Raw genomic sequence first — 14,746 nt, 5'->3', positions numbered from 1 at the left:
CAAGTGCTAAAGGCCTCCATCCTATTTCTTCACTTCACCAACTATTTTATTATTTACATTGTCATTTAGAAAGCTATCAATACAAGATTATAGTAAAAACCCAACAGATTGCCTTTTGATTTTGGACTAGAACTTAGATCTAGTTAAAAGTATTTTAATGTGAAGTTTTGATTAGTGAAGTAACTCTTGCCTCCTGATACTTTTTTGGTGATAATTTAGGCATTTCTATTAAAGAAAAATACCTATGTGGGCGCTTATGGCACTGTCCAGAATGCACTAAGTCCTCAACTTAGCAGAATGTCACGTGCTGATTCTATACCTATCGCCCCCTGCCTCACAGCCCCATTTCTATGCTGGGATTTGTCTCATCGAGTGAGGGTAGGTCAGGATGGAGAAGGCAGGTAGGGAAGGGCTGTATAAGTCTTCTAAGTCCCAGCAGCTTAAATATGGGCACAAAAGCATCAATTTGAAATAAAATAAAATCCAATTCATAATTCTCCCAGAAAGAAACTGATGTTCAATAAGTCACTTGAGTTATTTAATTCTCAAACTATCCTCCTTTGGCACTCTGCAGCAAGACTTCCATTAAAACATAATTACACTTTAATGCAGCAATTTTGCCACACTGTCAGTTTAATTAAAAAAAGATTTTACCTGCAGTAAACTTTACCAAGAGATTATTAGTTTTCCCTTCAGCAATGACACCTCATTTTCTCTTTCACTATACCAAGACTAAGAACCTTACAAGAAAAAGTATCAACTCCATCCAAATGGCAGAAAACAAACATATCGACATTAATAACCGAAATTCCATTTTCTACATGTTGCTGTACCTTATAAAAACTGTGCCACACTTATTAAGAAAATATTTTCTTAAATAAATTAGATTTGAAATAGATTTTTCTTCAGTAGTTCCAGTGTTTCAGCTTATTCTCATCATGTTTTGTTTCAGGTGCAATCATATAGAACTGTATCCTATCAATCCTTGGTCCCATGTATAAAATACTTAATTGTGTTGTAATTACGCAAGAGATGCAAGTTTTAGTGTGTTCAGTATAACAAAGGTAATAATACTAACGGGAACAGAAATGACTAAAAGGTCGTTCCCTCCTGGGTTGTTAATTCACCCTGTCATACTTCCTTTGTGAGCAATACTAAAAGATCATGAAGACTGACTGAGTTTCAGGATTCACATTTTGAGTTGTCCTAAATGGATGGAGTCAAATTTAAATGTTCTGAGCTGCTGTACGAAAATGCAAGTTGATTTCCAACTCTTTCACTTTCACTTAGAGAAACTCCCCGAACTACTGAGTTAGAGGTATTGTTTGACTTCAAAATATAAAAATAAAAATATTATATAAATACACACATACACTTTAACACAGAGTCTTTCATTATAATGTTTATAACTCCTGACCCAGTTGGGAAGCTATGCCAAGAAAGTAATATAAAATACTAAAATGTTCTAAGCCCAAAGGTATCCTTTATAGTTCATAATTTCCAAATGCATAAAATGTCCAAAAAGTCTATTTTGATATAACAATTAATATTGTTGATGACAAATGTCTAGTAATCTGAATAAATGGAAACACCATTATAATGTTAAAAGAAAGAGAAATCATTGGTCGGGAATGAAAGATCATTTTTGTCTTTTTTGTATTTGTAATTTTCAAATTTCTACACTAAACATGCTATTAAATAGGATGTAGGTATATATATAATATTAATAATTATGTTTAAAAATGCATAAAAATGGTCAAGAAAATAAGGAAAATGTTAACAATTATATCTCTAGGTGGTAGGATATGGGTGAGTTTCCCTTTCCTTTTAAATACTTTTCTGTACCTTTCAATTCTTTCGAACATATATTACAATATTGTTTGAACTAGAAAAAATACAACTTTCAAATAATTGAAACATGAAACACAGTTAATACAGAAACTTACTTGGCAGCCTGGACATCTGCACTGGAAAGGTTTCCTTGAGCAATCTTTTTTACTTGGTTATAGGCAGCCTTGATAACCTAGGATAGACAAGTAAAAGCTGGTCATCTTTGATGGGTGCCAGAGTCTCCTACAGCAATCAGATACTCCTCTACTGAGGCAAAAACACAAGATGAAAGGTTAGTTACAGAGAATCAGCACAGTGTCCAATTGGAATTCTTAAGTCACTATGTGTTCCATATTCTTCCAGTGTTCCGTAAAGCAGTTTGTACAACTTAGAGTATCCAAGTAACCAAGCTTCTTCCAAAAGTAAGGTGGCAGAGGGCAGAGGATGGCAGTAGGGTTTAGGAAAAGCAAACAGAGGGATTTATAATTGTCTATAAAGAATAAGTACCTCTAAAATTTCTCCAGACTCTCAAAGTGTCATGCAATTAATACTGCTGTCTCTTAATATTCATTAAGAAGAAAGTAGTAATCCATACACAACCAATCTGTAAAGCCTGTCCATACTTGGGAGGCCAGAGTCAAGAAAAAATCAAGTTCCATGATGTGCATGGGTGCTGGCAAATATTTGTTGAATAAATAAATTAATAAACTTGGCCCAGGATTTTCTCCATTCCAACCTTGGCACCATTCTGGGTCTGCTACTTACTGTTCCTCCTAATCACTTAAATTCTAGGACTTTCATTTCCCCTCCATTTTAGCTGTTTCCATAGCCACACTCCAGACCTGGACATAATCTAGATTTGCCCTACCTCTGAAATCCTCAATTCCAAGACCCCAGCCTAAGTCTTTAATCCTGCCATCCTTATTCTTCCACTTTATCAAGATCTCTAGTTCCTTGATTTGATCACTCTCTCTTACTCTGTCAGGTCCTTTTGGCTTCACTTCTCTATCTAGCCTAGAGCCATGAATCATCTCTTCAATCACTCTTGCTAGTGTTCCCAATCCTCTGCCATCTCCTCATACTTCTGACCTGCCTACTTTGCTGGATTCCAACCTGGGATCAACATTACCACCTGCCTCCTCCATTTCTCCATTAGGCTAGTGAATACTTTTGAAGAAAAATTACAACACAGATCTGACTATACTATGAATTTGTGGTCACATCTCAAGGAGACATCTACACTGCTGATGCCCATTCTGTGTGTATCTAGTCATTAATTTGTCCCAAACCTCATTACTTTCTTGAAACTCTCCTTCCTTCTCTTACTCTCAAAACATGACTTAGCATCCTACCTCACCAAGGATGTGCTTCCTCATCTTCCCAATATCCTCTTCTCCCAACACCCGCCTTTGTGTGCAAGGCTAATGTCCACTTGTACTCTGGATCCCAACTGGCTCTTGCTTTTTCAGACTTGATCCATTTATAATTTATCTCCTATATCTGCTCCAATCTTTCTTTCCTTTCAGTATGAATGTCTCTTTCAACTTAATTTCTCAGTGTAAATTCTCCTAAACCTACCACCCACCTCCCTGCAAGTCTAAGCTCTACTTGCCTATAGCAACCTTGCATTTCTTTCTTCTTATTCATTCCTTAATACTATAAATTTCAGCTCAACTTCCTACACTCTGGTGAAAACTGGCAATATCACCAGTCATGTCCTAGTTTGCTAAAACTACCAGATCTCTCTGTGGTAACTAAAGGGATGTTAATCCAGAGTAGATCAAAATGGTGCTAATCATTCTCTCTTTCCTGGCCTCCAAATATACCAGTTTGCCTTCTTTTTCTTCCTGCTTTCTTCCTCAGTCACTTGGAGTTATTGTCCAGAACCAGAGCTTCAGTTTTCTCCTCTTACCATCTTCCATACATAACCATTCAACACAATCTCTATATTGAGGACTCCCAAATATATATCTTGGCCTTGACTTTGCCTAAGTTCTCAATTTAGATGTCCCAGAGACAACTCAATGCCACTTGTCCAAACACAACGAAAACACCAAGGAGGCATTTCCTCCTTTCCTGGAAGCATTAGTATAGATTTTTAAGTTTCCTTCACTCTAATGATATTAGATACACTCTAATGATATTACACTATACAGAGCTCTGATAAGTCATGGCATTCAAATGTTCCATATTTTGACTAAGAACATGTTAATGGGGGAAAAAAACCTTGTGAGAGCTGGTGAGTTTGCAACTTACATCTCCAGCAGCTGCAGACTGAGAGATCGTGTAAAACCCAAAGAGTCCAGAATCCGAGTAACTTGCATTAAAAGCAGAAACCTGAAATATAACGAAACTTTGCTGTATGTCATTCTACCAGGTAAAATGGCACAATTTCCCTAAGGTTGTCTAGACAAAATGTGGATCTTCAGAGTGTAAGCAAAATAGATTAATTAATTAATATTTCACTTAACCAGTTCTGTCATGGACTGAAGTTCTATATACAGGTTACCTCTTTCAGAACTATAATGGTTTAAATCTTTCTAAATTGGATTGCTCACTCACCTTTTTGCTGGGAATTTTTCTAACCTTTTGATGATTAAAGGTTAATGTAAACATTAATTTGTGAACATTATTATTATAGATACAGTATGGCTGAGCAGTATGGATCATGGACTTTTGGCATTAGACAAACTTGCTTTCTTCCCTGAGTTGCTATTAAAAATAAAGATTTCAGGTTCCTGCAACAGATTTACTCACTCAGATCCCTGTAGACGCAGTCTGGGAGCCAACATGTTTAACTAGTGTTCCAGGTGATTCTTATGCACATTAAAATTTGAGAACCACTGGTTCAGCCCACATAAAGCATAAGAAGAAATGCATTTCAATTACTTGAAGTTTAATTACAATTCTGAGACTATTCTATTCATACTCCAAATTTCTGGCCAAATTCTGAGGTAGGAATTTCTATTAAATTATGTCATTGGGTTAGGATTAACCTCTAGCCACCCAAAAGCATCATTAAAATTCAGTGATGAAGAGTAAAACATGGAGAAAGGAAAACAGAGTAGACCATGAACCAAGAGAAAGAAATTTAAAAGCAGCAGCCAAATTTAATTTAGGACTAATTTAAGGTAATGGTTTTCAAACTGCTCCAGGGAACCCAAAGGCTCAGTACAGAGGATTCCAAGGGTTTTACTGTCAAGAAATCCTTCAAAACTTCTTTAAAAGCAAAAACTCTGTGTTGGGCATTGCAGTTGGGAAACTGTATGGGAAGAAAACCTCCTCTGCTAAAAAAAAGTTTGAAAACTACCACTCAGGTATTAAACAGAGGGACAAAAAAAGAAGGTTGATTTTATTTTCCACTGTTGTGTCAAATGGCCAAAGACTTACTGAAGCATAAACCCACCTGTGCCATGTACTGTTGCTGAAATTATGAACAATACTTAATCCTACAATTTAGTACATTTGTTACCTTAAGGCCTGTCATTGAAGGTCATGTAAGGTATTAAATTGGGCAAACAATGGTCACTGATAATACTTTGTTGCTTGACATTTCACATTCTCTTGATTTGAACATGATTATTTTGAAAGCTTTAGCACTTTGCTATCGTAAGAAAGTGTCTTCTAAAGTAACATAGGCTTTTTGCTAGAATTAAATGTCAGTTTTTATTTTTTAACTTAATCTCAAGCTGGAGGGGTGGGTCTATAAAAGTTCTTGGTGTAGATCTTATACACTTGGTTGGAAAACATGAAATTCAGGAAGTAGTCACAAGAACAGAAGGGAACACAAGAAAATCTAGCAAAAAAGACTAATTAGAATCTAGGGAAATGTTTACTATCAAAACTTTATTCTAAAGGAAACTGAAGTGTGAAGTTATGACTTAAGCATTCAGTTCTTTTTCCATATTAGAATAGTTGAAAAGACAGTAAGTTTTTGATAGACCTAGTAAGGTACTAAAATCAAGCCTGCTGTCTCTTCAATTTTATGAAGACTGCCTTCATGTTCATTTTAAGTTTTAAGAGCAAATTAACATTAAGCAGATTATTAGGACAACATCGTAAACAATAAGCTTCTGAAAACTAAAAGGAGTGCTATCAACTGCTCAGACTCACATCAAATGGCTGGTTAGTTCCCTTGGCAACAGCCTGGTATAGAGAGTTGGTGGCATTGCTGCCCCTCTTGACATGTGGTCCAGCACCGAGGACATGCTGGAGAACACTAAATGCATTTGCTTCTGCACTTCCTATGGCAGCACTTTCTGCTACAAGAGCAGCATGGACGAGACTGTCTCCATTCTGTTCTCGAATTTCACCTGGGGCCATGTAAGGAGAGAGTGAAGAAGAAAGTAGCTTGGTCACTATTGGTTTTATTCTACAGTATTCTCTACAACACAGTATTAACCCACTAAGATTAAGCTTTTCTGTGGCCAGTACTCTTCCCTGCCCTTGCCCCAACCCACACACAAAACATGTTTAATATACAATACCCAAGCAATCTAATTCTTTCCTTCCACACTGAGACTGTTTGGTAGTAAATAATCAGGCCTATTTCACTCCAATATGCTATTGGGGGAGGGGACATCCTTATGATAAATTAACCCTATTAGAACAAAATGCTTACCTCCACGGTATCTGGCCTTTGCACCAGATAAACCAAGCCCACCCCTCATGTTGAGAAACTGTTCAGCAACTTGCTTTAGAACAGGATGACTCACACCTATTTCAATAGAAACAAAACCAAGGTAGAACCAGAATTTCTAAAATACAACTGTAAAATATTACTATTTTAAAATATTACTATTTTAAAATGATTATACAATTCAAATATTATAGAAATAAACCATAAAGAAGACAAGAGTCCCCCCATAACACCACTCGCCCAGATATATCAATTTACAGTTTACTATATATTCATCTAAAACTTTTTTCTATGCATGTATTAATATTATCCTCATTTTCTTTTCTTTATTTTTAAAATGGTGTTATTCTATTGATATTATCTCTAACTTGTCTTTTGTAATTTACATCTAAGTGAATGGTCTACATAAAACATTTAATACTTAAAAAGAATTCCATTATGTGGATGTACCATCATTATTTAATCAATCCCTTCTTGATGGACATTAGCATATTTCCAATGGTTGGCCATTAAAATGATAGTGCATTGTGTATCAAAGGACATTTCAAGAGCATGAAAAGACAACCCACAGAATGGAAAAAAATATTTGCAAATTGTGTATCTGATAAGGATTTAGTATCCAGAACATATAAAGAACTCTTACAACTCAACAATAAAAAACAACCCAATTCAAAAATGGGCAAACGCCTTGAATAGACATTTCTTCAAAGAAGATATACCAATAGCCAAAAAGCACAAAAAAAGATGTTCAATGTCAGTAGGCATTAGGGAAATGTGAATCAAAATCACAATGAGATACCACTTCATACCCACTAGGATGGTTATAATCAAAACGACAGGGAATAACAAATTCGAACCTTAAGCACTGTTAGTGGGAATGTAAAATGGCACAACTGCTTTGAAAAACAGTCTAGCAGTCCCTCACATGGTTAAACAGAGTTACCATATGTCCTGGCAATTCTACTCCTAGCTATCTACTCAAAAGATTTAAAAACAGGTGTTCTAACAAAACACAATTCTCCTCACACATGACTGTTTATATTCACAATAGCCAAAAGGTGGAAACAACCCAAATGTCTAACTGATGAATGGATAAACAAAATGTGGTTAGAGTATTTTTCAGCCAGAAAAGGGAGTGGAACATTGCTATGTACTACAATATGGATGGACTTTGAAAACATTATGCTAAGTGAAAGAAGCCAGTTACAAAAGGGTACATATTGTATAATTACATTTATATGAAATGTCCAGAGTTGTCAACTCTGTAGAGACAGAAAGTACATCAGTGGTTGCCAGAGGCGAGGAGGTGGAATGGGGAGTGACTGCTGATGAGTATGGGATTTCTTTTGGGGATGATGAAAATGTTCTGAAATTAGCTAGTGGTTAATAGTTGCACAACTCTCTGAATATACTAAAAACCATGGAACTGTATGCTTTAAAAGGCTGAATTTTATTGTATGTGAATTATATTTCTGTTAGGCTGTTACTTACCAAACAAATGAACAAAAAAATTCAATGTTGCAAATAATATTCTCATGCAACTATTTTGTAAACTTGACCAAGTGTTTCTGTAGGATAAATTCTTAAAGGTTAAATTGCTGGGTCTAAGATTATAAACATTTAGAATTTCAATATTTGAAATAGACTTCCAAAAATGTTGTGCCAGTTTACACTCCACCATCAATTTTTGAGAGTGCCTGTCACTCCATACTCTGCTTAATACTGAACAGTGTCAATCTTTTAATTTGTGCCAATCTCACAGATTAAAATTTTAATTTTTAGTGAGGGTAACTATCTTTTACAATGATAATTGGCTACAGACACACACACACACGCGCACCCCATGAACTGTTCATGCCCATTGCATATTTTTCTATTAAACTGTACTACTCTTTTTTTAAAAAAAAAAAAACTTGTAAAAGCTCTTTGCTTAGAGAAATTTACCCTGTGTCATAGGTTTTCCAAATACTGTCATGAATTTAAAGCCAGTAGTTTACAAAGTTAAAAATTGGATTCTGCTTTCCAAGGGGGAGAAAAAAAAGACTAGCAATTAAAATGCTATCACATACTGCCTGTCTGACATAAACAGAGGACTCAGTTCTCAAATTTTGTTCAATCCTGTGTTCACATAATCACAGTTTGAAGACTGCTCTTAAGGAAGCACACTGACATGCAGGCAATTCCCAACTTACCAAGTCCAACCAAAGCCATTCTTGCACTTGTAAAATGGTTCTGAACGTAGTGATGTAACTGAGCAAGTTAAAAACATTTATTAGGTTATACTGGTATAAATAGGAAAAGCTGTAAAAACTTAAAACTGCAGTTCAGGAGAAAATAAATACTCAGGCTTAAAAGCTGCTATAATGACCTACAAGGAACTAACTAGTGCTGAATTACACTGAGATTTTATTTTTTGGTGAGGAAGATTGGCCCTGAACTAACATCTGTTGCCAATCTTCTTTTTTTTCCCTCCCCAAAGCCCCAGTACGTAGTTGTATAGCCTAGTTGTAGGTCCTTCTAGTTCTTCTATGTGGGACACCACCCCAGCATGGCCTGATAAGCAGTGTGCAGGTCTGTGCCCAGGATTTGAACCAGTGAACCCCAGGCTGCTGAAGAGGAGTGCAGGAACCCAACCACTACGCCACCAGGCTGGCCCCTGAGATTTTATTTTTAAAACTATTGCTTAAAAGAACTAGAACTTAATGTGATAGCTACATAACTCTGTGAATAGAGTGAAAACTACTGAATTGTGCACTTTAGTGGATGAACTGTATTGTATGTGAATTATATCTCAATAAAGCTGTTACTGGGGGAAAAAAAGGAATGAAAAATTAGAGCACACACTGGCTTGAACTTGAAATAATGAGACGAAGTTTACGATTTCTATTATAATGTGATTTAAGCAGTACACCAGGTTTCTTTTGTCTTGGTGTTGGTAAAAATAAAGCACCATTAACACTCTATAATCAAGTCCTATCACTATACCCCTCCCACCCATCTTTGCAGGTTTTCTTGTTATGAGGTTACTGTCTATATCAGGGTTTCCAACCTGGATGATTACAGAATTACCTGAGGAGTTTAAAAAAACAAAAATGAACACTGTCACTGTCTCCCCTCCCCACCCCATTGCTGGACCCACTCTACAGAGTGAAATAGTAGAATTCAATGTGGAATCTTGGAATCTTTATTTAAAACCACCTACCTCTCCCCGCCCCCATCCAATCAACCATCCAGGAGACCTGAGGATCAGTGAGATTTGAGACTCACCGGTTTATACTATTACCTTAGACCTAATATACAAAAGTAGGGCTGAAACATGCATTCTCAACAGCAGCACTTTTGCTCCCAAGGGAGTGAAAATTGGTTCTTGGGAGTAAGAAAAAAATCTTGTTCCTTTTATATACAGACTACAAATATACATACAGTACACAAAATGATATATAGTGTATCTGTGGTATTAAAAATTCATTGGGGAGGGTAGAAAAAATTGCCTCAAAAAATTGGCTCTTATGGCTCCTTGGGGATGGGTCACAATGTTGAGAATCACCAGGCCAAGGTAATGAGACTGAATTTTTAATCGAGTTATCAGAATGTGCGCTCTAAAATGAATGGTGTCTACATCTACGGAATTACCTTGGAAAGTCATATTCTTTTTTTCCATTGAGGTTTTTCTACTGAATGCTGCTACTGCTCAAAGGAATGCACAAATTTCTTTAGAAATTCCTTTAGCCTAGGTACACATTTAAAAAATGCTAATAACTTTGAGATAACCATGGTTAACATCTTGGTATTTGTCTATGATACACACACACCTTAATTTTAAAAAATGGAATCCTTTGGTATATCCTATTCATAAATTGCCTTTTCTTCACTTGACTATGGAATTTTTCCATATCAATTAATATTTTTGAATGGTTAAATAGTGTTCCATTCTATGGATATTTAATAAGCTATTTAGTCCCCTAATGTTAGATATTTAACTTGTTTCTAATTTTTCACAATTATAAACAATGCCACAATAGACATCCTTGTAGGTAAATGTTTTGCTATGTGTATTCTTTTAGCTACCTCAATAATATATCTTCACAAAGGTGATTTCTGAAAAACCTCAAAACTTCTTAGAGGCCAGTCTTACAAAAAATGTTGGCTGTTCAAGTTGGATGTCAGTTATAATTTTTTTAAAAAAGTGCCATATGAATGATGGGCATTAAATTATTGATTGATAAGTGGATAGTTTTCTTAACCAGGAGATAAGTAAAAAGAGGGAAGGGATATACAGTTCACTTTTACGTAGTGGCTAATCAGAAATGAAATGAGAATAAAAACCTTAATTTCCAAGTCATAGACAGTCATGCTCCGCATAACAATGATTTGGTCAATGACAGACCATGTATACAATGATGGTCCCATAAAAGCAGTACCACACAGCCTCGGTGTGTAGTAGGCTTTGCCATCTAGGTTTGTGTAAGTACACTCTATGATGTTCACGCAATGATGAAATCACCTACATTGCACTTCTCAGAACATATCCCCACCATTAAGCTATGCATGACTGTATACCTTCAAAGTGTTGATAATTTCCAATTTTCCTCCTATCTTTTTTTTTGGTAAAGAATACTGGCCCTGAGCTAATATCTGTGCCAATCATCCTCTATTTTGTATGTGGGACGCTGCCACAGCATGGCTTGATGAGAGCTGTGTAGGTCCATGCCCAGGATCTGGACCTGCAAACCCCAGGCCACTGAAGCAGTGTGCAAACTTAACCACTATGCTACCAGGCCAGTCCCCCAAATATCTTTTGATAAATTTTTTTTGGGGGGTGGGTGGGGAGTAGGAAATTAAGATTACATACACATATCTACACTTGCAGATTTAACACTTAATGTTCACATTTTGGGAAGAAAGTTCTATGATATATACATGGCTGTTGACACGTGACATATCTGTACCACCAGCAAAGTTAGGCCGATGTCCTAGAGAAGGTGAATGAGCTAGAAAGCAGGCTGATGAGGGAATGGGAGGTAAGGAAGCAGGGTTCATTCCTACCAACATATTCAGCAGGGTTAAAGGAAGACTTTTAGTCCCAAATTATGATATTTAAACATTTAAATACTGTTTAAAAAAGATATCACAGAAAAGGGTCTAGAAGAAAATATACCTAGGTGTTATCAATGAGGGCTGTGAGATGTGTGAGATGTTTTCTTTTCCTTCATTTTGCATGTCTTTGTTTTCTGAATTTTCTGTAAACATGTCCATTTTGTAATAAAAACTTTTTAATAGTTAAAAGATACACAAAAACTATTCAAATAGAATTTTAGTTAAAAAGCTGATGGAAAAAAAAAAGCAAGTGAGTTTCCTAAGTTAAAAGATAAAAAGAAAAATTAGCAAATAAACCTGAAATGGTAGATGAACATTCAACTTAATGTGAAAACAAGCACATTTTAAAATGTAATATGTTTTATTTGTACCTCATCTGGTGTCACTTTTCCAATCCTATAATCAGGACAATATAAGGAATTAGCCAAGGCATTTCGGTAAGCTGCAGCATGCAAATTTTCAATGACATCTGTAAAATATGTAAAGTAGCAGTTACAGAAATGAAATTTAGATAAAGACAACAACATTTTTAGAAACTAGAAAGCAAACAGACTATACAACTTTGGTCATGTTATGGCATTCGAGTAGTAAGAGAACTTCAAATTTATTATCATTTAACCTCTAGCAACTTAAAATTCTACCAGTCCAGGGGCTGGCCCCGTGGCCAAGTGGTTAAGTTCGCGCGCTCTGCTGCAGGCGGCCCAGTGTTTCGTTGGTTCGAATCCTGGGCGCGGACATGGCACTGCTCGTCAGACCACGCTGAGGCAGCATCCCACATGCCACAACTAGAAGAACCCACAACGAAGAATACACAACTATGTACCGGGGGGCTTTGGGGAGAAAAAGGAAAAAATAAAATCTTAAAAAAAAAAAAAAAAAAAAATTCTACCAGTCCAGTGTGCTGAGAAAATAAGAGATTATATGACAGCAGCTTCTATAAGCCAGAGGCCACCTAAATGCTTCTCTACCTTTCAACCACCTGGTATCATCTGGAAAGTATAAGGGCCTGGGTTTCAGAAAGTCTGAATCTAGTTACAGTTCTGCCACCAACTTGCCATATGACCTTGGATAAATCATTTAATCTGAATTTTACTTACTTCTAGGTTTCCTCTCTAGGTAACAAGGGAGTTGTTGGGATAAGAGGAGATATGAAAGAGTCGGTCTTAGGTCATGTTGGTAGCTCTCAGGGGTCAAATGCTGCTGTCAAATTGCACTCCTCACTGGTGCCTGGCCCTGGCTCTGCTTTTCGACTTCAGTGCCTTTGCTTGATGTATGGTCTTTTCAGTTGCTCATTATTTGGGCAGTCTCCCTATACCAGGCACTGTGATGGGTGCTAGAAATACAGAGATCAGTAAGACACCATGCCTGCCCTCAAAATGTTGACAGGAAAAACTGAAACAAAGTGTTATGGGCACGATGTCAGCAGTATATCACAAGTGTAGCAGGGGCACAAGGGAAGGGCAGTGGTAAGTGGAAAGGAGTTAACAGAAGTCAAATCTGGAATGAGTCTTACAGAATGAGTAGGTTTCCCAGGTGAATGATTTGGGAATGGCATTTCAGGCAGAGGAAACAGACAAAGACATAAAGCATAACAACAGGAGATTCAAAGGGGGGGAATAGCAGCTGGGAGGGGAAGGGGGTAGAAAAAGAAACAAGGGAGGTAGGCAGGGGCCAGATCATGAAAGTTATCATAACTGCTCAGTTGAAGAGTTTGGACTGTATCCTGTAGATAATAAGAAGCCTTTAGAGGATTTTGACCAGGTTTTCAGGTCAGAAGGATCACTGTAAAGGCAAGGTGGAAGACTGATTGAAGATGTAAGCCTGGAGGCAGACAGCAGCCAGGGGACTACATTAATTGTTGAGGCAGAAGGGATGAGGGCTGGAGCCTCACTGCTACTAATGGGGGAGAAGCCACTTGGGACATGTAAATCATCTTGTCTACAATTCTACCATTCTACCCCTTTCTTTGATAGAGGTCCAGAGTAACAAAGATCATACTCCTCTGTGACACAAAGTATCACTATGAAATAACATTAGCTAACATGAACCAAACACTTGCTATTTTCCACACTTGACAGGAGCCCCTCTCTTGACTGGCCTGCATTCCGAGTGAAGCCCACCCCAAGCTGAGTCCCTGCAGCTGGTCACCTACTGAGACCTGAGTGGTTTACCTGCACACTTCTGCTCCTCCCAGAAGTTGTAAGACTTCCAAGAGTCAAGAGTGCTTGTTTATAGGTTTGTTTTGCCAGTTGTACTTGTCAAGATTATATACACATTATATAAAGACAAAAACAGAAATACATGAAAAGTTCTTATTTTTTAAAAACTAAGTTGATTGCTTTGCAAAGACCCAATAAAGGTGAGTTGGCTACACAATACTAGCAATACACAACCATATACAATAATAGCAGCAGCAGCAACAATAAACTGCAGCTGGATTTGGTGTAAGCAAAACAACCACCAAAAAAACACGGGGGGCAGCCAGCCCTGTGGCTGAGTGGTTAAGTTTGCGCGTTCTGCTTTGGCAGCCCAGGTTTTGCTGGTTCAGATCCTGGGCGTGGACCTAGCGCCGCTCATCAGGCCATGCTGAGGCGGTGTCTCACATAGCAGAACCAGAAGGACCTACAACTAGAATATACAACTATGTACTAGGGGGCTTTGGGGAGAAGAAGGGAAAAAAAAGAGAGATTGGCAACATATGTTAGCTCAGGTGCCAATCTTAAAAACAAACAAACAAACAACACAGGGGGTGGGGGACGGACAGGAAAAACACCTAAGACTCTATAAACAATTTAAATACCATCAAAGATGAAAAATAATCAACAATATAAATGTTTAGAAACAAAAGAACAATGTATTTAAAAAACTGGACAAATTTTTGGAAAAGGCATTTTCAAACCCAAGAAGAAAAAAATTTCAACAGCAATTTTCTCCCTCTACAAATCGATCTTCTCAAAAACCCAGTATCTTAGAAACAACTGAACGTAATCTGAAAATACACTTACGAGCCTGTGGATTCTGAAAAGCCACAGCTTTGTCAATCCGTAGCTGAGACTGAAGGGCAGCTACCTCCCAACGACGAAACTCCGGTGACGTGGTAACATTGAGCAAGAACTCCATTAGAATATCACTACGGAAGATATCAAGATAAGATTGAGTCAAAAATTTAAAATCAACATT

At 37.1% G+C, this 14,746-nt stretch overlaps 1 protein-coding gene across 7 annotated transcripts in view; it reads right to left on the bottom strand.

The window, feature by feature from the left end:
• UQCRC2 (ubiquinol-cytochrome c reductase core protein 2) overlaps positions 1–14,746 on the bottom strand; it is a 33,892-nt gene that overhangs the window by 1,898 nt on the left and 17,248 nt on the right. For all 7 annotated transcript variants that reach the window (XM_070568443.1, XM_070568441.1, XM_070568444.1 and 4 more), the window contains 7 exons: positions 14,572–14,696; positions 11,938–12,035; positions 8,662–8,719; positions 6,452–6,547; positions 5,944–6,143; positions 4,087–4,167; positions 1,947–2,023 (listed from right to left, as the gene is read on the bottom strand). In XM_070568443.1, coding sequence (XP_070424544.1) covers positions 1,947–2,023; positions 4,087–4,167; positions 5,944–6,143; positions 6,452–6,547; positions 8,662–8,719; positions 11,938–12,035; positions 14,572–14,696 — 735 coding nt within the window. The remainder of the gene's footprint in view (positions 1–1,946; positions 2,024–4,086; positions 4,168–5,943; positions 6,144–6,451; positions 6,548–8,661; positions 8,720–11,937; positions 12,036–14,571; positions 14,697–14,746) is intronic.

Source organism: Equus przewalskii, chromosome 12, assembly GCF_037783145.1.
Source record: "Equus przewalskii isolate Varuska chromosome 12, EquPr2, whole genome shotgun sequence".
NCBI lineage: Eukaryota > Metazoa > Chordata > Mammalia > Perissodactyla > Equidae > Equus > Equus przewalskii.
The sequence above is the reverse complement of the archived record's forward strand: the minus strand, read 5'-3'. Positions and strand labels throughout refer to the sequence as shown.